The following is a 21433-nucleotide window of genomic DNA, read 5'->3' on the forward strand; positions in this document are numbered from 1 at the left end:
CTCCCAAATCCGAAGAGGCACAGTAGGTGTTGTGCCACCTTTTTGGTTGTAGGAGGGGCCGATTCAACAACGCTGCCCTTCATTTTAGGATATCTTGCCATGTACATCACTAGACCCCAAGAAATTTCACTGAAGTAGAAGGCCCATGAATTTTTGTTGGATTTACATGTCTTAGTTGTTGCTACTTGTTCACTAGGCCCAATCAGCATAATACAATTAATAAGTATAATATTCAATATATGAATATTATATAAGTAATATAATGATACCTTATGGATGAAAAAAATAATCAGCATCCCTGAGAACTAAATTATGACCTATGACTAGAGGACTGACATACCCTTGAGGTAGCATACTGAAAGTGTATTACTATCCTTGCCAGTTGCAAGTACACTGCTTCTGGTGGTCTTAGTAATAGGGATGAAGAGAAAAGCATTTGCCAGATCAGTAGTTGCATACCAGCTACCAGAGGATGTGTTCATGAAACCACATCTACTTCAGTGTTGCAATTTGAGTCATCACCTGATTAAGCCTAAAACAATCAATTGTAATCCTTCAATATCTGTCTTTTGCACAGGTTAAACAGGCAAGTTGAATGGGGTCCTGGTGTTGAAGGAATAGGGTTGTGGGGCTGAGGGAATCACCACCCTCAAGTCCTTAGTGATGGCACTTACCTCTGTAATCCCTTCAGGAATGTGGTATTGCTTTTGGTTTACTATATTTCAACGTAGAGTCAATTTTAGTAGTTTCCACTTAATAGCTCTCCATTTCACAGGTCAGAGAATTCTTGTGGGGACTCTGCCGGTTCATAGTTTGTCTATCTGAATAGCATTCTGGCACTGGGGAAATAACTTGCAGAATAGGTTTGGGGACCCATTGTTAAGACAGACTGAGCAGCCGGCGCCGCGGCTCACTAAGCTAGTCCTCAGCCTTGTGGTGCCGGCACACCGGGTTCTAGTCCCGGTCGGGGCGCCGGATTCTGTCCTGGTTGCCCCTCTTCCAGGCCAGCTCTCTGCTGTGGCCAGGGAGTGCAGTGGAGGATGGCCCAGTGCTTGGGCCCTGCACCCGCATTGGAGACCAGAAGCACCGATCCTGGCTTCGGATCAGCGCGGTGCGCCGGCCGCAGCGGCCATTGGAGGGTGAACCAATGGCAAAGGAAGACCTTTCTCCCTGTCTCTCTCTCTCAATGTCCACTCTGTCAAAATAAATAAATAAATAAATAAAAATAAAAAGACAGACTGAGCTAAAATTCCACTGGTTACCTAACCTCCACAAGCCCCTACTCTGTGTGGTAGAACACAGTGATGTTTTGGGTCTCCTGCAATTGGTGTCAGTACAGACCCAATGTGTAGTAATGCCTGAATGGTCTGATTTTTTGCCTTTCTTAAATGTAGTCACCCTGCTAAAACCATAGGTTCTCTTCGGAAGGCTCAGAGAAAGATGAAGAGTATAAATTTGTGGAGGCTGTATACACAAGGGAACCTGGCCATCCTTCATCCAGGGGCTTCTGGGTCTGAAGGCTAGCTCAAGTCTGAGAATTCATTAAGGAAGCCTGGCTTTCTGATTTTATGACTCAAGTTAGGCTTTTATTCATGTGACCTAGAATTCTTCCACTTAGACAACTCAAGAAGGAATTTAGTAGATTTTCTATTCTCTTTAACTCTCACCAAAAGGATACCAACCATATTCCTAGTCACCCTGTAAGAGATTTTCTGTTTTTAAAAGAATTTTCCTCCAAACTTTCCAGTAAGATCGATGCTTCAGGAATTGTAAACATTATCTTTTAGAAGTAAGGAAGGTGAGGCTTATTGTAGGTACCAACTCATCCTCAATGTCACACACTCATGATATTGCCATGTTTTATACAAGAGATGTTCAAAAAATTAATGGAAAATGTGTATTATGAAAAATCTATGCATGAATTTCAAATAATTTTTGTATGAAAATAAACTTTTAATTCCATTTTTCATGAATTTCTTACTCCCTGTGTAGATACATTTAAATAAAATCTTCACACAGTTTTTCGAGCAGATCTTAACTCACATATGTCACATATTTAAACACCGAATCTGATGATTTCTCAAACACACACAACCTCAAAGCCACAATAGTATAATCCTCTGCCCTATTGCTGTCATTTGGGTACATTCACTAACCACTTTCATATTTTAATATGTTTCACTCTTTTGGTGACAGTTTCAAGCACAAACCCTCTCGCAACACATTGCAAGGTGTCCAGCGCATAACACATCTTCCCAAGCAGATAAATCAATTAATTCACAAGCTTTTATTGGGATTCCGCTGCCGGGTGAGGTTCACCGGTCTGACAGAGCAACAGAGCGGGGCCGGGGAAGTCGTGTGAGAGGTTGGGAGGGCTCCTTTTATAGATACAGGGCGTGGGGGTTAAAGGTCGAGGCGGGTCTGATCCTCACTGGTTGACCTTTAGGCACCTTAGAGGACCTTGACAAGGACTTTTCTTGCCCGGAAATGCCGGGAGGGACTCTCCATTCCCGGAAGTATAGGCCTTCTCTCCTTGTGGATCCCAAAGCTACCCCACATGACCAACAGTCCGGAAGAATCTACCAGGATTTGTCCCTTCTGGCAGTTAATATTCATGGGTCTCCATCCCTCCAGTCCGTTCTGGTCTCTTGCCCACAATGAAACACAATCATTTCACACCACTGCTGTGCGCACACCTGCTCCGGGGATCCGTGATTCATCCATCCCAGTCCCTCCTGCTCCCAAGCCACTGCCTCTCTTCTGCAGGGCTGAACCCACCTTGCACACGCGTGCCCACAGCCTGCCCCAGCCGTCACAAGCGGCCTCACACAGACTGCTGCAAGGTCGTTAGGCGCCTGGAGCAAAATAAATAAAATTAAAAATGTATAATTACAGTTTCAGCCACATCACATTGTAACACCTCACACCACTGAAGGAGGGCGGCCGAGCTCACAGCAGGAACCCACGGAGGTGGACAGCATAGCCACTCCCTCTCAGCAGTTCCACCATGAACCGTCGCACAGCTGGTGTCACAGTCACCCTCCGCCGCGCGCACGTGCGGACTGGAACACACATCCCACCACAACCTCAGGGCTGGAGGCCGGAGCCCCCAGCCAACAGCCTCTGGGGCCACGGTTCATTTTGCGGGCACAGGGGCAACTCCTGTGCCAGCTCTGAAATCCGCCCGTAGAGTATTTCACCTTCTGGACTCCTGAATCGAGCCCCGAGCTTGCAGCGTCTCCCCTGCCGAGAGTGGAACGCCGTAAGTGCAGTTCGCAGCGCGGCGGAAGGTTTTCCATGGCCCGCGGCCGGACTCCTTCCTCTCGGACTACATTTCCCAGAGGGCCGTGCTGCCCAAAGCCACTTCCGGTAGGCGCTTCGGTGGCGGCAGAGGCAGGTGAGGGTGCGCGGATATAGGTGGAGGAGGCAGGGCTGAGCTTTCGATCTCGCTTGGATTCTGAACCAGAATTCGAAACAGAGCGCTTCCTGAGGATGCTGAAGGTGAGGAATCCGTCTCCCCAAGGGCTTTGGGAGGAGAATGCAGTTTTAGGCCTCGGAGTGCGGGGAGCTGTGTGTGTGTGGTGGGCGCGGGAGGGAAGCCAGGGTTTCCCTTTGGGCTCAGTGTAGGTGGCTGGCTGCTGTTGTGACAGCGACTGGGTGCGTGATTGTGATTTTGCGACCGTGGGATTGTGTGCGTGACCGTTTGTGTGAATGGAGTTTGCATGCGACTGTGACCATTGCGGGTGGCTCTTTGTGTGAGTCCCGTTTGCTTAGATGAAAGAAAATCACATCACAAATGCCTAGACTCACACAATCAGGAATTTAGGGATACAGCTGTAGCTTCATTCACACACACAACGGAAACCAGAATGATGTCCTCCGTCCTCATTTATCCTCACACAGCCCCTGGAAAAGCCACATAGAACGTACACTTATGTACATATGCGTTTTGATTTTCTTTCGAAGATTAGGCCACAGTGCACATTGTTTTGTAAAATTTCTTATTAAAAGATGTTTAGGTCCTTTGTGTCTGTATTTAGGGACAAAGTTAAGATTTCCCAGGATGATTCCAGGTGTTATTCTTAGTTCTTGTAATACTTCAGTCCAAAGTCTCCAGTACTTAATGTTGCTCTGGAAATTTTTTATTCTATTTATTACCTCTCTTTATCCCTTGTTTTGGCCTCTGTTTGAAAATTCTGTTACATTGGGTCTTTGGGGTCTATTTTCCATTTTCCTGATTTTATCTTCTCATGATATCCATTTTCTTTTTCCTCCTCATTCAGTGAGAATCTAATCAAGGTTGTAGCTGAGTTCCCTTGTGGCTTTCAGGAGATCTAGGATTTGTACAGATTCCTTCTTATCTTTAATGTATGTGTGTTGGAGGGTTGGAAGCAGGAGATTCGAAGGGAGAAAGAAAGTGTCATGCTAACTAGCATTTGGGGAGCTCAATCATCTCCCTCCCTCCCCATCTCTGTCTCTCTCCTTTACCCTTTTGTCACCTAGCAACAGCTTTTGTGGATTGAGTTTCATCTAAAGTGGAACCAACAGAAGGATTAATTAACACATTCAGTTCTAAAATAAACCATGGACCATGTAAGTTGATGTTTTATTCTTCCTAATTGAAAAAAAAATTTTTTTAAATAGAGCATGTGAATATTTGCATTTTTAAAAATTTATTTGAAAAGCAGAGTTACACAGAGAGTGAGAGAGAGAGAGAGAGAGAGGTCTTCCATCCGCTGGTTCACTCTCCAATTGACCGCAACAGCTGGAGCTGTACCGATCCATACTCAGGAGCCAGGAGCTTCTTCTGGGTCTCCCACGTGGGTGTAGGGGCCCAAGGACTTGGGCCATCTTCCACTGCTTTCCCAGGCCACAGCAGAGCTGGATCAGAAGTGGAGCAGCCATGACTGGAACCGGTGCCCGTATGGGATGCTGGCAGGCTGCAGCTTTACCGACAGTACCGACAGTACCACAGTGCTGGCCCCTATTTACATTGTTTATCCTGACATTGTTACCTTACTGAGCATTGAAGGTAACTTACAGTGAGTGAACAAGTGATGGTACCAGAAGTGCAGGACCTTCCTTTTTGGCTCTTGTGCTACATAGCCAAAGTTTATATATCCATTGAATGAATCATTCCTCATCTCCCATTTGTTTAATCTTATACCAGGAAATGGAGAGAACAGAATATATTTTGAGGAAAATTATTGAGAGTGACTATAAAATTGAGTGATTTGGTGAGCATGGAATTTAAGTCGAGTAAGAGGGGTGATGCTGGTTGGGATGCCAGCATACCATATCTGAGTCGCTGGGTTGGAGTACTGGCTCTGCTCCCAATTCCAGTTTCCTGGGGATCCTGGGAGGCAGCGGGTACTAGCTCAAGTACTTGGTTCCTGTCAACTTTATAGGAGACTTGGATTAAGCTCTAGGCTCCTTGCTTCAGCCTGGCTTGGCTCCAGTAGTTGCAGGCATTTGGGAAGTGAACCAGCAGAAGGAGTGCTCTCTCTGTCTCTCTGCTTTTCAAACAAACAAACAAATAAATAAATAATGAATTTTAAAAAGTGAGAGAAGAGGTCTGAAGGGGTGATTGACAATATGCAGGTAATCAGAATTTCACTTGAAATTTTGGCGATGTAGCAGTTTGTGCTGATGCTCGGAGCTAATGACTAGTGAAGCCATCTTCATGGCGCAGTGGGTTAAGCTCCCGACCTCAAGCACCAGCATCCCATGAGGGTGCCAGTTTGAGTCCCGGCTGCTCCACTTCCAATCCAACTCCCTTTTAATGCGCCCAGGAAAGCAGCAGAGGATGACTCAAGTGTTTGGGCCCCTGCACCCATGTGGGAGACTTGAATGGAGTTCCTGGCTCCTGGCTTTGGCCACAACCCTGACCATTGCGGCTGTTTGGGGCATGAACCCACAGATTGAATCTTTCTCTCTCTCTCTGCCCCTGTCTCTCCCTCTTTCTCTCTGTAACTCTGCCTTTTAAGTAAATACATTAATTAATCTTTTAAAAAAATAAAAACAGAACTAATGACTAGTAACAGGAATGAGTGGAAGAAAAGATCATAGAAATGGAAGAGGTTAGAGAATTGGGAGTCCGTGCCATTTGAAGGACTAGGTATATAGATATTTGCAATCACTGAAAGTTAAGATTAGTAGTACTGGAGATAGTGACATTGACCAGAAACCAAAATTTTTGAGACACAAAAAGCTGAATGTCAACAAACCATTGCAACCGGGAGAGACAGTATGTGGTATATCCTGATGGAATTATGACATCTCTTTCATCTCTTGCAGAGAAGAAAGAGGGATGGTGAGGAACAAGGAGGACAGTAGAATACAGGTTGTGAGGAACACAACAGTCACCACTTGAGATGTTCTCTCAGAATGGCTGATGAGATCACACATGTGGAATATTTGAACTTCACAGTTTTGGGTTTTCTAGTTAGATATAGGAATTGATGTTGGGTCATTTCAATAGGAAGAGAGACTTTTTGTTTTCTGAGGATTTAAGATTATATACATCTGGGCCAGTGCCGCAGCTCACTAGGCTAATCCTCCGCCTTGCGGCGCCGGCACACCGGGTTCTAGTCCCGGTTGGGGCGCCGGATTCTGTCCCGGTTGCCCCTCTTCCAGGCCAGCTCTCTGCTGTGGCCAGGGAGTGCAGTGGAGGATGGCCCAGGTGCTTGGGCCCTGCACCCCATGGGTGACCAGGAGAAGTACCTGGCTCCTGCCATCGGCAGCGCAGCGTGCCAGCCGCGGCAGCCATTGGAGGGTGAACCAACGGCAAAGGAAGACCTTTCTCTCTGTCTCTCTCTCTCACTGTCCACTCTGCCTGTCAAAAAAAAAAAAAAAAAAAAAAAAAAAAGATTATATACATCTGTAGATTAAATATCTTTTCAGAAAATAAATGATCACCAATTACAAACTCTAGTCTTAGATGGAATAGGAAATGCTAGGCTTAGGTCACATTAAAATTAGTCTGTCTCATTCTACATCAGTATTCTCTAACTTAGGCACATAGGAAATATACAGGGAGAGATGGCAATAAAAATAGTTAAGATCTCTCAGGTGTAGTTGTAAAAAATGCGGTATGAGCCTTAGAAAAAGCCTTAACAATTTTGTCTATCCTAGAGATTAAAATTTAAGAGTGATTACATTTCTTATTTATAAGACCAAATGTTATGCTACCAAAAATGTTACAGTTACGACTGTTACATACTAACCACTCCAAAATTTAGTAGTTTAAAGCAATAACAGTCATGTTTTGGCTTATAAACCTGCAGTCTGAGCAGGGATCAGTAGGGATAGCTTACTTCTATTCCATGTGATATCAAATTGAGATGACTTGGTTGGGAAATAGATGACCCACTTTCAAGATGGTTCTCTCACATGGCTTGCAAGCTGTAGCTGGCTATTGTTTTGAGTGACTTGGTTTCTTTTTCCATGTGCTATTCCCTGGTCTACTTAGGATTCCTGGAAGCATAGTGGCTGGATTTCAAGAATAAACACCCCTAGAAAGTAAGGCACAAAGATGAGATATTTTTGTGATATAGGCTTAGGAATCACATTTCTACCATAAAAGTTGAGTAAGTCACAGATGTCCTCTTAGGTTCAAGAGAAGGGAATAGATTCTCCACACCAATTGGGAGGTGGAATTTCTCGGTTGCTTTGAGGAAGAACAAACAGGACCAAAGAGACTGCTGTGTTCAGCTTTGGAAAAACATAGTCTGCACCATTTGTTAAAGAATTTTCATGAAAAGGAAAAACGCCTATGACATTGTCATAATGATGAAGAAAGGTCTTCAAATATTTTTTCTCAAGATGGAGATTTCTGTGACACATTCTGAAAATACTGAAAACTTTTAATCTATAGGTTGGATATCCATCCCTTGTATGAAATACTAGGGACCTGAAATGTTTCAGGTTTTGGAGTTTTTCAGATTTAGGAATATTTGGATAGACATTATTGATTTAATACCCTTAATCCAAAAATGCTAAATCTGAAATGTTCTAAAGTCTGAAACATTGAAATTTCAGACTTTGGAACATTTCACATTTATGAGCATCTCGGATTTTAGGTTTTCAGGTTAAGAATGCTCAACCTGTATTTAATTGAGAACCTCTGCTTATTTTCTTGATTTCTACATGACTGTTGTTTTCACCGTATATACAACGTTCTGCAGAAATTGAATTGTTTAAGAAAATGTGGGTGGGGCACACATTGTGGCATGGCAGGTTAAGCCATCACCTGCTCTTGCAGGTGGATGCCAGTTGGTGCCCTGGCTGCTCTGCTTCCAATCCAGCTCCCTGCTAATGACCTAGGAAAGCAGTGGAAGATGCCCCCAAGTGCTTGGACCCCTGCCACCCAGATGAAGCTCCTGGCTCCTGATTTTGGCCTTTCTTAGCCCCGGCTGTTGCAGCCATCCAGGGAGTGAACCAGTGGATGGAAGATCTGTCTGTCTCTTCCTTTCTCTCTGCAACTCTGACTTTCAAATAAATAAATAAACATTTTAAAAAAATGAAAATTTGGGCCTCTTGCTTCAGTTGCACTGAATTCCTTTTGACCCATGCCACAGGTTTAGCCTACACACTCATTATTAAGAGTGACTACAAAATTGTCTAACTAGTTGAGCATGGAATATAAGTTGAATAAAAAGTGGGAGAGAGGTGGGCATTTGGCCAGATAGCTAAGAAGCTGATTAGGATGCCAGCATACCATATCAGAGTGCCTGGGTTGGAATCCTACAATGCCTTCTTTTAGCAACTTTGTTTCCTTTTTGAAAAAAAAAAATGTTTCTTACAATTTCAAAAACAGCACTGTGATTTGTCATTTTAGGGGTTGGTGATGTTCAGAGATGTGGCTGTAGATGTCTCTCAGGAAGAATGGGAATGCCTGAATCCTGCACAGAGGAATTTGTACAAAGATGTGATGTTGGAAAACTATAGAAACTTGGTTTCTCTTGGTAAAGTTATCTAAGAATTCAAAATGTTTCTCACAATTCAGAATCTACTTCTTGGAATTTATACTTTCTCCTCTTTGAAGTTTAGGGCCTGCTTTCAAGAAACTAGGTGAATTATTTCTGTGTACAGAAACAAGCACAGCTGAATGAAAGTGCACTTCAATTTTCCCATCTTCACCTTCTCCTGATTCTTTCTTAACATAGCTTTGTTCCTTGATGATTAAGGGACAGAATTGGAATTCTGCGGTGTTAAAGTATAACATTGTCAAAGAAACCAGGCTTTGTCTTCTGTTTCACCTGTTCTGTAGTAAACCTGCTGGTAGGCCGGAATAGGTGAAAGTTAAACACGTGGGTTCCAGATGGGAAGTCTTGCTTTCCTGATTAATGTGTGGTAAGCAGGACCAAGAAAGGCCATTTACTATTTACAGCTCAAATGGATGCTCTTCCATTTTGCATGACAAATGTATTGCTTTTCAAATGATTTGCATTTGGTAGCTGCATTCTAAGAACTTTACATTTAACATTAAAAACATCTGAGACTAAGTATCTCAGAAAACTCTTTTATCCTATCACAGAGAAAATGTATAAATTTAAGTACTATTTTATCACCTGTTTATTTCTTGTGATGCTGAATTCATCTCAGTGTAAATATTTCATACCTTCTTCCATTCCAATGTGAACTTTATCAGGTGCCATTTTGACCTATGATTTATTTTTGTTTTAATCAATTCTGAATCACTGTTTTTGAGTACTTTCATTTTCATCTCATCTCAATTTCTTTTCTTATAATCAGGACTTTCTATTTCTAAGCCAGCTGTGATCTCCTCATTGGAGCAAGGAAAGGAGCCCTGGATGGGTGTGAGGGATGTGACAGGAAGACAGTGCCCAGGTGAGTGAGCAATAATCAGGAAGCAGGAACCTGTTGCAAGGAGTGGGCCAGCTGGTCAGAATGTTGCATTGGTAAGGTTAATTTAGGCAAAGTAATTAAGAAAAACCTGTGATTTCAAAATGTAGTATAATTATACAGTAACCAAACGGTGCTGTACTGGCATACTGGATAGACGGATAGGGTCTGGTGCTGTGGTGTAGGAGGTTAAGCCTCCACCTATAGTGCCAGCATCCCATGTGGGCGCCATTTCGAGTTCCAGCTGCACCACTTTCGATGCAGCTCCCTGCTAATGTGCCTGGGAAAGCAGTGGAAGATGGCCCAAGTCTTTGGACCCTGTTCCCAAGTGGGAGACCTGGAAGAAGCTCCTGGCTCCTGGCTTCAGATTGGCCTAGCTCCAGCTGTTGGGGCCATTTGGGGAGTAAACCAGCAGATGGAAGACCTCTCTCCCTGTTTCTTCCTCTCTATGTAACTCTGCCTCTCAAATAAATAAATAAAGTGTTTTTTTTTTTTTTAAAGATAGACATATAGATCAATGGATTAGAATAGAATATGCAGAAATGAACCCTTGCATATATGGCCAGATAACTTTAGACAAGGATGCGATACCATTCAATGGAGAAAAGACAGTGTTTTGTTTTTTTTTTTTAAGATTTATTTATTTATTTAAAAGTCAGAGTTACACAAAAGAGAGAAGGAGAGGCAAAGAGAAAAAGAGGTCTTCCATCCACTAGTTCACTCTCCAGTTGTCTGCAACGGCTGGAGCTGTGCCAGTCTAAAGTCAGGAGCCAGGAGCTTCCTCCAGGTCTCCCATGTGGGTACAGGGGCCCAAGGACTTGGACCATCTTCCACTGCTATCCTAGGCCATAGCAGAGAGCTGGATTAGGAGTGGAGCAACTTAGACTCAAAGTGGTGCCCATGTGGGATGACGGCACTGCAGGCTGTGGCTTTACCTGTTATGCCACAGCACCAGTCCCAAGAAAGACAGTATCTTTAGCAAATGGTACTAGGAAAACTGGGTCTTCACATGCAGAGGAATTAAGTTAGACTCTTATCTTATACCTCATACAAAAATTAACTCAAAATGGATCAAAGTCCTAAATGTGAGAGCTAAAACTATAAAAAGTATTAGAAGACTATCTTGGCTGGCACCGTGGCTCAATATCCTAATCCTCTGCCTTGCGGCGCCGGCACACCGGGTTCTAGTCCTGGTTGGGGCGCCGGATTCTGTCCCGGTTGCCCCTCTTCCAGGCCAGCTCTCTGCTATGGCCCGGGAGTGCAGTGGAGGATGGCCCAAGTGCTTGGGCCCTGCACCCCATGGGAGACCAGGAGAAGCACCTGGCTCCTGGCTTTGGATCAGCACAATGCGCCAGCCGCAGCGCACTGGCCACAGCGGCCATTGGAGGGTGAACCAACGGCAGAAAAGGAAGACCTTTCTCTCTGTCTCTCTCTCTCTCTCACTGTCCACTCTGTCTGTAAAAAAAAAAAAAAAAAAAAAAAAGAAGAAGAAGAAGACTATATTGGGGGAAAGCTTTATAGCATTGGACTTCACAAGTATTTATTTGATGTGACACCAAAAGTATAGGCAACAAAAGCAAGATAGACACATGGGATCTAAGACAAACCTAAGACTTTTTGTTCATCAAAGGATACAATAAATAGAGTGTTTATTAATCTTTTAAAAATTTATGCAAGTTGCTTTCCTATCTGGTAAGAATACATTTTCAATTTAGTAGGAGATCAAGGCTGTGAATAGATGTTTTATTAGGATACTTAGGAAAATTATGTATGACTGCTAGAGGAGGTAGAGGTAGCAGAGAGATAATTGGAAAGGCAGAAGGTCATCCACGAAGTTTGGGGTTCTGGAATCCAAAAGGAAACCCATTCTACAGGTCACAGGCCTTGAAGATGTCCGTGACTCACAGTGTTCCGGTGGGTGAGATGATAACGTTTGTGTTATTTTCAGCAGCTTAGTTTGTGGTACTTTGTGGCAGCTCTAGGAAACAGGGGAATTCTGAAAAAAAAAAAAAGGTACATAATGCTCTTTTACCAAAAAATGTTATTATTTTACTTGTTTATATATATTATTATTATTTTTATTTGAGAGCCCAAAGAAACAAAGAGCTTCCATTGGCTAGTTTACTCCCCAAATGCTTGTAGTGGCCAAGACTGTGCTGGCGTTGGACACACAATCCCATGTGGGTGGCAGAAACTTGTACTTGAACCATCACCACTACCTCCAATGGTCTGCACTGATAGGAAGCTGGAATCAGGAGCTAAAGCCAGGAATCAAACCCATGGGCTAAATGCCTATTCCCTTTTTACCTAATTTTTTTTAAAAAAGGTTTATTTATTTGAAAGGCACAGTTACAGGAACAGGGGGAAGATGGATCTTCCATCTACTGGTTCACTTTGTTTTTTTTTTTTCTTCTTCTTCTTTTTGACAGGCAGAGTGGACAGTGAGAGAGAGAGAGAGACAGAGAGAAAGGTCTTCCTTTTGCCTTTGGTTCACCCTCCAGTGGCTGCCGCGGCTGGCACACTGCGGCCGGCACACCGCACTGATCCGATGGCAGGAGCCAGGTGCTTCTCCTGGTCTCCCATGGGGTGCAGGGACCCAAGCACCTGGGCCATCCTCCACTGCACTCCCTGGCCACAGCAGAGAGCTGGCCTGGAAGAGGGGCAACCGGGACAGAATCTGGCGCCCCGACCGGGACTAAACCCCAGTATGCCGGCGCAGTAGGATTATCAATAGGATTATCCTATTGAGCCGCTACTGGTTCACTTTCAAAATGGCTGCAACAACAAGGGTTGGGCCAGGCTGAAGCCAGGTACCTAGAACTCCATCCAGGTCTTCCACGTGGGTGACAGGGGCCAAGCACTTGGCCACCTTCCGCTGATTTCCCACGTGCATTAGCAGGGAGGTAGATTGGAAGTGGAGTAGCCGGGGCTTAAAGAGACACCCATATAAGATGCTGGCGTTGCATTTCAGGCAGTGGCTTAACCTGCTGTATCACAATGCTAGCCCCTACCAATTTTGATAGTCCTTTGCTTTGACATGAATGCAGTAATTTTTTTTTAACTTTTATGTTGAAGCAATTAATAGATTCACAGGAAGTTGCAAAGAAATGTACAGGGAACTCCTTTATACCCTTCTCCAGTTTCCCCCGTGTTAATACCTTACACAACTAAATAGTACAATGTCATATCCAAAAAACCAACATTGTTACAATGCATAAGGCTTATTCATACATATTGCATTAGTTATACTTATGTGTATGTGTACTCACTTATGTGTATGCATATGCATATAGTGCTATATGGTTTTATCATATGTAGCCTTGAGTTAGCACCACCATAGCCAAAATGATTCAACAGAAATATTACCACAAGACTCTCTTCTGTTACCTCTTGAGAGTTACATCTGTCTCTTTATCTTTTCCCTAACCTTTGGCAGCCACTCTTCTGTTCTCTATCTATATATTATTTCATGAGTGTTACAGAAATAAAATCCTGCAGTGCATGTCCTTTTGATATTACCTTTTTCCCTCTATTTCTACACACACACAATGTTCCTAACATTCCTATACAAGTTCATGCATGAAAATAAACCTTCATTATGCAGGATACACACTGAAGACTATAATTGCTAGTTAATGTGGTAACCCCATTTTTTAAAGATTTGTTTATTTGAAAGAGTTAGAGGAGAAAGATCTTCCATCTGCTGATTCACTCACCAAATGGTTGCAATGACTAGGGCTGTGCCAGGCCAAAGCCAGGAGCCAGGAGCTTCATCTGGGTCTCCCATGTGGTATAGGGGCCCAAGGACTTGGGCCATCTTTGCTGCTTTCCCAGGCACATTAGCAGAGAGCTGGATTGGAAGTGGAGCAGCCGGGATTCGAACCTGTGCCCATATGCAATGCCTGGTGCTGCAGTTGGTGGCTTAACCTACTATGCCACAGCACTGGCACCAGCCCATTTTTTTGTCTTGAAACGAACTACGAAACTATTTTCCACAGTTGTGCCATTTTACCTTCCCACCAGCAATGTGTGATCCAGTTTCTCTGAATCCTAGACAATGTTTGGTGTTACCACTATTTTTATTTTAGGCAGTCTGATAGATGGATGGATATTGGTATTTCCTTGCGATTTTATTTTGAATTTCCTCAATGGCAAATGTTGAATGCTTTTTCATATATTTGCCATATATATATATATCCTCTTCAGTGAAATGTCAGCTCATGTCTTTTGCCCATTTTCTAATTTGATTCACTTATTATTATTTTTTATTTTAGAGGAAGATATATAGAGAGAGGCAGAGAGGCAGCTCCCACCAGATGCTAGTAATGGCTAGGGATGGACCAAGCCAAAGCTAGGAGCCAGGGACTCAGTCAGGTCTCACTTGAGAGTGGCAGTAACCCAACTAGATGAGTTATCTCTACCTCCCAGGGTCCACATTAGAAAGAAGCTGGAGTCAGGAATTGGAACCAGGGATTGAACCCGTGGGATGTGGGTATCCTGATTGGCATCTTAACTGACAGGCCAAATGTCTGCTCCAGTTGGTTTTGTAGCATTGTTTTCAATTTCTTTGTATATTCTAGAAAAACATTCTTGAATATGTGACTTGCAAATATTTTCTCCCAGTCTGTAATTTGTCTTTTTATCCTTTAACGTGGTGTTTGATAGAGCAAAAGTTTTAAATTTTTATGAGTTTATCAATTTTTTTCTCTTATAAATTGTGGTTTTGGTCTATATATGTATATGTGTTGGTGTCAAGGCAAAAAACTATTTGCCTAATCCTAGTTCCCGAACATTTTCTCCAATGTTCTTTTCTTTATTATTTTTTTTTAAAGATTTATTTATTTGAAAGACAGAGTTATAGAGAGAGAGGTCTTCTATCTGCTGGTTCACTCCCCAAATGGCCACAACAGCCGGAGCTGCGCCAGTCCAAAACCAGGAGCCAGGAGCTTCTTCCGGGTCTCCCACATGGGTGCAGGGGCCCAAGGACTTGGGCCATCTTCTGTTTTTCCAGACCATAACAAAGATGGATCAGAAGAGGAGCAGCCAGGACTAGAACTGAGGCCCATATGGGATGCTGGTGCTTCAGGCCAGTGCTTTAATCCGCTGTGCCACAGTGCTGGCCCCCTCCAATTTTTTTTTTTTTTTTTTTTAAGATTTATTTTATCTATTTGAGAGGTAGAATTACAGACAGTGAGAGGGAGGGCCAGAGAGAAAGATCTTCCTTCCGTTGGTTCACTACCCAAATGGCCGCAAGGGCTGGAATTACACTGATGTGAAGCCAGGAGCCAGGTGCTTCTTCCCAGTCTCCCATGCGAGTGCAGGGGCCAAGGACTTGGGCCATCTTCTACTGTTTTCCCAGGCCACAGCAGAGAGCTGCATGGGAAGAGGAACAGCCGGGAATCTCTCTCCTCCACTGAAGTGGTTTTTCACCTTTGTCAAAATTTAGTTGCGGGGGCAGGGGGCACACAGGAGGCAGGCATTGTGGTGCAGCAGATTAAGCTACTGCTTGGGATGTCTGTATACTGTATCAGTGCCTGCTTAGAGTCTTGGCTCCTCAGCTGCTGATCCAGCTCACTGCTAATGCAGCTGGGAAGCAGCAGGTGATGGCTCAATACTAGATTTCCTGCCGCATATGTGGGAGACCCAGATTGAGTTCCTGGCTCCTGGCGTCCACCTGGTACATCCCCAGCTGTTGTCGCCATTTAGGGGGTGAAAGAGTACATGACACAGGCTGGCGCCACGGCTCACTAGGCTAATCCTCCGCCTTGCGGCACTGGCACACCGGGTTCTAGTCCCGGTTGCCCCTCTTCCAGGCCAGCTCTCTGCTGTGGCCAGGGAGTGCAGTGGAGGATGGCCCAAGTGCTTGGGGGCCTGCACCCCATGGGAGACCAGGATTAGTACCTGGCTCCTGCCATCAGATCAGCGCGGCGCGGTGGCCGCGGCAGCCATTGGAGGGTGAACCAACGGCAAAAAGGAAGACCTTTCTCTCTGTCTCTCTCTCTCACTGTCCACTCTGCCTGTAAAAAAAAAAAAAAAAAAAAAAAGTACATGACAGATCTCTCTCTCTCTCTCTGTATGTCTGTTTCTGTCCGTCTCTTTCACTTTTTCATTCAAATAAATTAATCTTTCTAAAATTAGTTGGGTGTACTTGTATGGCTCTGGTTCTGGGTTCTTCTGTTCCAGTGATCTTTGTCCATACTTTCTTGATTACTGCAGATATATATAGTAAGCCTAACATTAGAAAGAGTGATTCTTCTCACTCAGTATATTATTTTTCAAAATTGTTCTGACTCTCCTTGGGCTTCTTTTCTTTTGCATCTAAATTTTAGAATAAGCTTATCTATGTTTGCAAAATAACTTGCTGAGATCTTAATAGGAATTGTGTTAGATGAGGTAAAGGAAAACATCTTTTCTCTGTCGAGTATTCCAGCTCATGAACATAACATGTCTCTCTAAACAATTTAAGTTTTTTTAAATTAGCATTTAATAATTTTCACTACACAGAATCTATACCTGTTTTGCTAGTTTTATACTTATGTATTTTATTTTGTTTGCAATATTTAAAAATGATAATGCATTTTTATTTTGGGAATGCAGTTGATTTTGTATGTCACTATAATAAACACCATGGGAACAAAAAACTGACTTCCGGAAGGCATACGAACTGTCTGGTAGGACCAACGTAGATTATATAGCCCAGAACTGGTACTACTGAGATTTTGGGTCTTGTTTTAATGTTTTCCAGGTAGAATTGAATCTTTCATTTAAGCTGAGGAGTCCACCTGCAAAAGAAGCAATACATTGGCCGGTGCTGCGGTTCACTAGGCTAATCCTCTGCCTGCAGCGCTGGCACCCTGGGTTCTAGTCCCGGTCGGGGCGCTGGTTCTGTTCCAGTTGCTCCTCTTCCAGTCCAGCTCTCTGCTGTGGCCCGGGAAGGCAGTGGAGGATGGCCCAGGTCCTTAGGCCCTGCACCCGCATGGGAGACCAGGAGAAGCACCTGGCTCCTGGCTTCAGATCAGCGCAGTGCGCTGGCCGTAGCAGCCATTTGGGGTGTGAACCAACGGAAGGAAGACCTTTCTCTCTCACTGTCTAACTCTGCCTGTCAAAAAATAAAATAAAATATAAAATAAATAAATAAATAAATAAATAAAAGAGGCAATACATTAGCAATGCTGTGGAAGCTAGCTCTGGTTCTCCTTGATTGCAAATAGGCAAGGAAAAGTATTAATGTGCAACCTAAAAAGTTGGAGTAGTATGTTATAACCAAATGTGTGCTTTATGTATATATGAGGGAACTTCAATAAGTTTGTAGAAAATATAATTAATTAAAAGATAAGTTTATTTTGATGTGAAATTTTTTTTGAAATTCATTCATTGAGGGTCTTCAAGAAATACATGCAAATATATATTAAGAAAAACCTATGTGGCAGGTGCCATGGCTCACTAGGCTAATCCTCCGTCTGTGGTGCCAGCACTCCGGGTTCTAGTCCTGGTTGCTCCTCTTCCAGTTCAGCTCTCTGCGGTGGCCCAGGCAGGCAGTGGAGGATGGCCCAAGTGCTTGGGCCCTGCACCTGCATGGGAGTCCAGGAGGAAGCACCTGGCTCCGGCTTTGGATCGGTGCAGCGCCGGCCGTAGCGGCCATTTGGGGAGTGAACCAATGGAAGGAAGACCTTTCTGTCTGTCTGTCTGTCTCTCTCTCTCTCTTGCACTAACTCTGCCTGTGTTTACATATAAGTCACTTTAGTAGACATTGGAACAAATAGAAGAATGACAGACTTTTTTGTATCAATATAAAGAGAGTAGATTTCGTGCATTCCATAGATATGGCTCCAGGAAGAAAATTACACTTCCCCTCCCATGCCCCCAAACTCCTTTCCTCCTTCCTCCCTCTTCCTTTAATCAGTTTTTGCAAAGACATAATTTTCATTCAGTGTATATTCACAGGATTAAGAATGACAAACTTAAGGACTTCAAATGATCATGATCCTTAATAATTATCTTTGAATTTCTCTTTATTTTCATCTTAATTCCATTTCTTTAATCATTTAATTCATTTTTTCAGCAACTGATTAACTTAGTATATTCCTATTCATTTATTCAACAGTTGATTATAAAATACTTACATTTATTGTATAATGATTTTCTATCCTTGTGTAGCTTTAGTGTTAGAATAAACATTAAAAGATGAATAAATACAAGAATATATAATTCCAGTAGTACTTAAGGTAAGGACTCAAGTAGATAATATCTGAAATACAGTCGTGTGGATGTGATGAAACTTGATGAAATGAAGCCAGTTAGCTATACAAAAAAACCTAGCTGAAAGGAGTCTTGGCAGATGAGCAGTTTCTGAAAAATTCTAAGAAGCGCTTTGGTATGTCCTAGTTGTTGAAAGAAGGTTAGTATGATTATAACATAATAAATAAAGAGGGACTGGACTCAAAATGAGGTCTTATTGATACTCGTATAGTGCGTTCTTATAAGTAAGGAGTTGGATTTTTAAAATCTGAGCTCAATGGAAGTTGCATAGTAAATGGCTATGTGTTAGGCTGCATTTAACAGATATCCAAAATAATAGTGATTAGCATTATACAGAAGTTTAATTTCCTCTTCATTGAAGTCCAGGCTAGAAAGGTATTTCTGCAGAACCACCATTATGACAGAAATCCACATTGTCATCAGCTTTGTTGAGGAAGAGGGGAAAAATATGATACAGGGCATGGGCCAGCTGGCTCTGAGGAGAAGTCCTCAGAAGCTGCTATATAATACTTGTGTCTTTAGGCAGAACCCAATTTACCCAGCTGCAGAGGCGCTTGGGAAATGCAGTGTTTATATTGGGCAGTTGTAATCTCAACTAAAACCGTGAGTTCAATCAATATTTAAAAAGTGGGAAGAAATAGATATTTGAAGACACCCTTTGTCCTGGTGGAGCATGTTACACATGCAGATTCTTGTGGATTCTGATTCAGTTGATCTCATTCTAAGACCAGCTGTCTTAGACTCTGATTCATTTGATTTAGAATGTTTCCTGAATATACATAACTGCAACAAATTTCCAGGTTGATTCAGAGGCAGACAAATTTCAGTGTCATTGAACGAAGTTATTTCTATAACTAACCTTCTCACCTTCTCTCAAGAGCTCTCATTTCTCTGTGTTCCCCTGGCTTTTTTTTTTTTTAATTCATCTACATGCTAGTATTTAATAGTACTACAAACATTTTATTTTTTGTGTGAATTATTTTCCGTTGTGTTTCACTTATATCATGTATTTTATGTGTTTATCACTTATAAAGTAGGAATTAAAATATATTTCTTATCTTTCAGACTTGGCGTCCAGAGAGGAGCCCACAAAATTATTGCCAGAAAAGGACATTTGTGAAATAGAGCCATCCCAAGGGGATTGGGAACAAATTAGAAGCCACAGCCCTGAGAGATCTAGTTTCAGAGATATTTGGGAATGCAGATGTCATTTTGAGCAACAGCAGGGACAACAGGAAGACTATTTCAGGCAATTCATGATGAAGCATGAGAACATACCCATTTTTAGACAACATACTTTACTCTCCCAAGAATTTTGCAATAAAGAAGAAATCTCTGAATGTAGCAAATATAGGAAAAACTTCAGTTACCATTTATTCTTTAGTCACCACAAAAGAAATCCTAAAGAAGAACTTACTGAATGTAAGGAACGCACGGGAATCGTTAATACATCATTCCTTATGAGTAAACAGAGCATTCAGAATGGTGAATGTAAAGAATGTTGGAAGGCCTTTATTCAGTGCTCACAACATAAACAACATCTGAGAGTTCATAATGGTGAAAAACGCTATGAATGTAAAGAATGTGGAAAAGCCTTTAATTATAGTTCAGAACTTACTCTACATCAGAGAATTCACACTGGTGAGAAACCCTATGAATGTAAGGAGTGTGGGAAAGCTTTTCGACAAAGATCGCAACTCACTCAACATCAAAGACTTCATACTGGTGAAAAACCCTATGAGTGTAAGCATTGTGGGAAAGCCTTTATTCGTGGCTTTCAGCTTACTGAGCATCTGAGACTGCATTCTGGTGAGAAGCCCTATGAATGTAAGGAATGTGGGAAGACTTTTAGGCATTGCTCATACCTCACCATTCATCAGAGAATTCATACTGGGGAGAAACCCTATGAATGTAAGGAATGTGGGAAAGCCTTTAGCTATCACTCAAGCTTCTCTCACCATCAGAAAATTCATTCTGGCAAGAAACCTTATGAATGTAATGAATGTGGGAAGGCTTTTTGTGATGGTTTACAGCTTACCCTACATCAGAGAATTCACACTGGTGAGAAACCCTATGAGTGTAAGGAATGTGGGAAGACGTTTAGACAATGTTCGCACCTCAAAAGACATCAGAGAACTCATACGGGTGAGAAACCTCATGAATGTGTGATATGTGGTAAGGCCTTTAGATTTCAGTCACACCTTACTCAACATCAGAGAATTCATACTAGTGAGACACCTTATGAATGTAAAGAATGTGGGAAAGCCTTTAGCTATCATTCAAGCTTCTCACATCATCAGACAGTGCATTCTGGGAAGAAGCCTTATGAATGTGGGAAGACGCTGAGTCATGGCTTACAACTTAATCTGCAACAGACACCTCAGACTGGTGAAAAGTCAGTCAAGTTTCCTTTCCTCTCCCACCATCCTAGTCTAGCATCATGAAATTATTTCTGGAAAGATACATTTCCTTTCTTTAAGTAAAAAGTTGATAAAACACTGTTTCATTTATCTCTATATATTTCAATAATCCTTGAAAATCAAATGTTATTTTTGACATGGGAAAATGGAAAAGTAATTACAGGGTAAAAATTGGTCTGGTTCCAGTATTGTTTCTGAGTTGATATATTAATCACCAATGGGAGTAAATTTATTAAAATTATATAATAATTGTATAGAAGTCAGTGACGTACAGCAGAAATGAAATGGAAACATTTCTGTCGCCCCAGGTCCCTGAAGTACCCAACATGTATTGGTCCTTTGTGCTCAAGCAACATGCACATATAAAGGATTTGAAGCATGTGTTGGGGGAGGTTTTACCCCCTGTTGTAACAGATTTCATAACAATTTTCCTTTCCAGTTAATAGGTTTTCCAGGTCAGCACGTAAAGATCTAACTCATTCTTTTAAAAAGCTTAGAATACTTAAAAGTGTGAGATATATCAGTTTTTTTTTTTTTTTTTATTTTTTGACAGGCAGAGTGGACAGTGAGAGAGAGAGACAGAGAGAAAGGTCTTCCTTTGCCGTTGGTTCACCCTCCAATGGCCGCCGCGGCCGGCGCGCTGCGGCCGGCGCACCGCGCTAATCCGATGGCAGGAGTCAGGAGCCAGGTGCTTTTCCTGGTCTCCCATGGGGTGCAGGGCCCAAGCACTTGGGCCATCCTCCACTGCACTCCCTGGCCACAGCAGAGAGCTGGCCTGGAAGAGGGGCAACCGGGACAGAATCCGGCGCCCCGACCGGGACTAGAACCCGGTGTGCCGGCGCCGCTAGGTGGAGGATTAGCCTAGTGAGCCGCGGCGCCGGCCCGAT

At 42.8% G+C, this 21433-nt stretch overlaps 1 protein-coding gene and 1 long non-coding RNA gene across 8 annotated transcripts; one reads left to right on the forward strand and one right to left on the reverse strand.

Annotated features, from left to right (window-relative positions):
* Positions 1-1932: 1932 nt before the first annotated feature.
* On the reverse strand, positions 1933-3318 carry LOC149120830 (uncharacterized). The gene is made up of 2 exons (XR_016224892.1): positions 3201-3318; positions 1933-2855 (listed from the first exon to the last, which is right to left on the reverse strand). It is a non-coding gene; the product is annotated as an uncharacterized LOC149120830 (long non-coding RNA).
* ZNF461 (zinc finger protein 461) lies at positions 3033-20622 on the forward strand. 7 transcript variants are annotated; one of them, XM_089319491.1, is made up of 5 exons: positions 3065-3501; positions 4504-4593; positions 8840-8966; positions 9757-9852; positions 19192-20622. In XM_089319491.1, exons 2-5 carry the CDS (start codon positions 4585-4587, stop codon positions 20568-20570), a joined length of 1611 nt encoding a protein of 536 aa, XP_089175617.1. In that variant the 5' UTR covers positions 3065-3501; positions 4504-4584; the 3' UTR covers positions 20571-20622. The 7 variants fall into 7 exon arrangements, 6 of the variants coding, with proteins under 6 accessions (XP_089175618.1, XP_089175617.1, XP_089175622.1 ...); XM_089319493.1 differs by having other exon boundaries at positions 3363-3501; positions 4510-4593; XM_089319492.1 differs by lacking the exon at positions 4504-4593 and having other exon boundaries at positions 3033-3501.
* The last annotated feature ends 811 nt before the right edge of the window (positions 20623-21433 follow it).

Source organism: Oryctolagus cuniculus, chromosome 18, assembly GCF_051225735.1.
Source record: "Oryctolagus cuniculus isolate XC-2025 breed Fujian yellow rabbit chromosome 18, ASM5122573v1, whole genome shotgun sequence".
NCBI classification, from domain to species: Eukaryota; Metazoa; Chordata; class Mammalia; order Lagomorpha; family Leporidae; genus Oryctolagus; species Oryctolagus cuniculus.

Excerpts from the sequence above, each read along its gene's own strand:
- ZNF461 (XM_089319492.1), top strand. Across the intron at positions 8,967-9,756 it reads TAGAAACTTGGTTTCTCTTG|GACTTTCTATTTCTAAGCCA; the intron begins GTAAAGTTATCT and ends TCTTATAATCAG. Across the intron at positions 9,853-19,191 it reads GACAGGAAGACAGTGCCCAG|ACTTGGCGTCCAGAGAGGAG; the intron begins GTGAGTGAGCAA and ends CTTATCTTTCAG.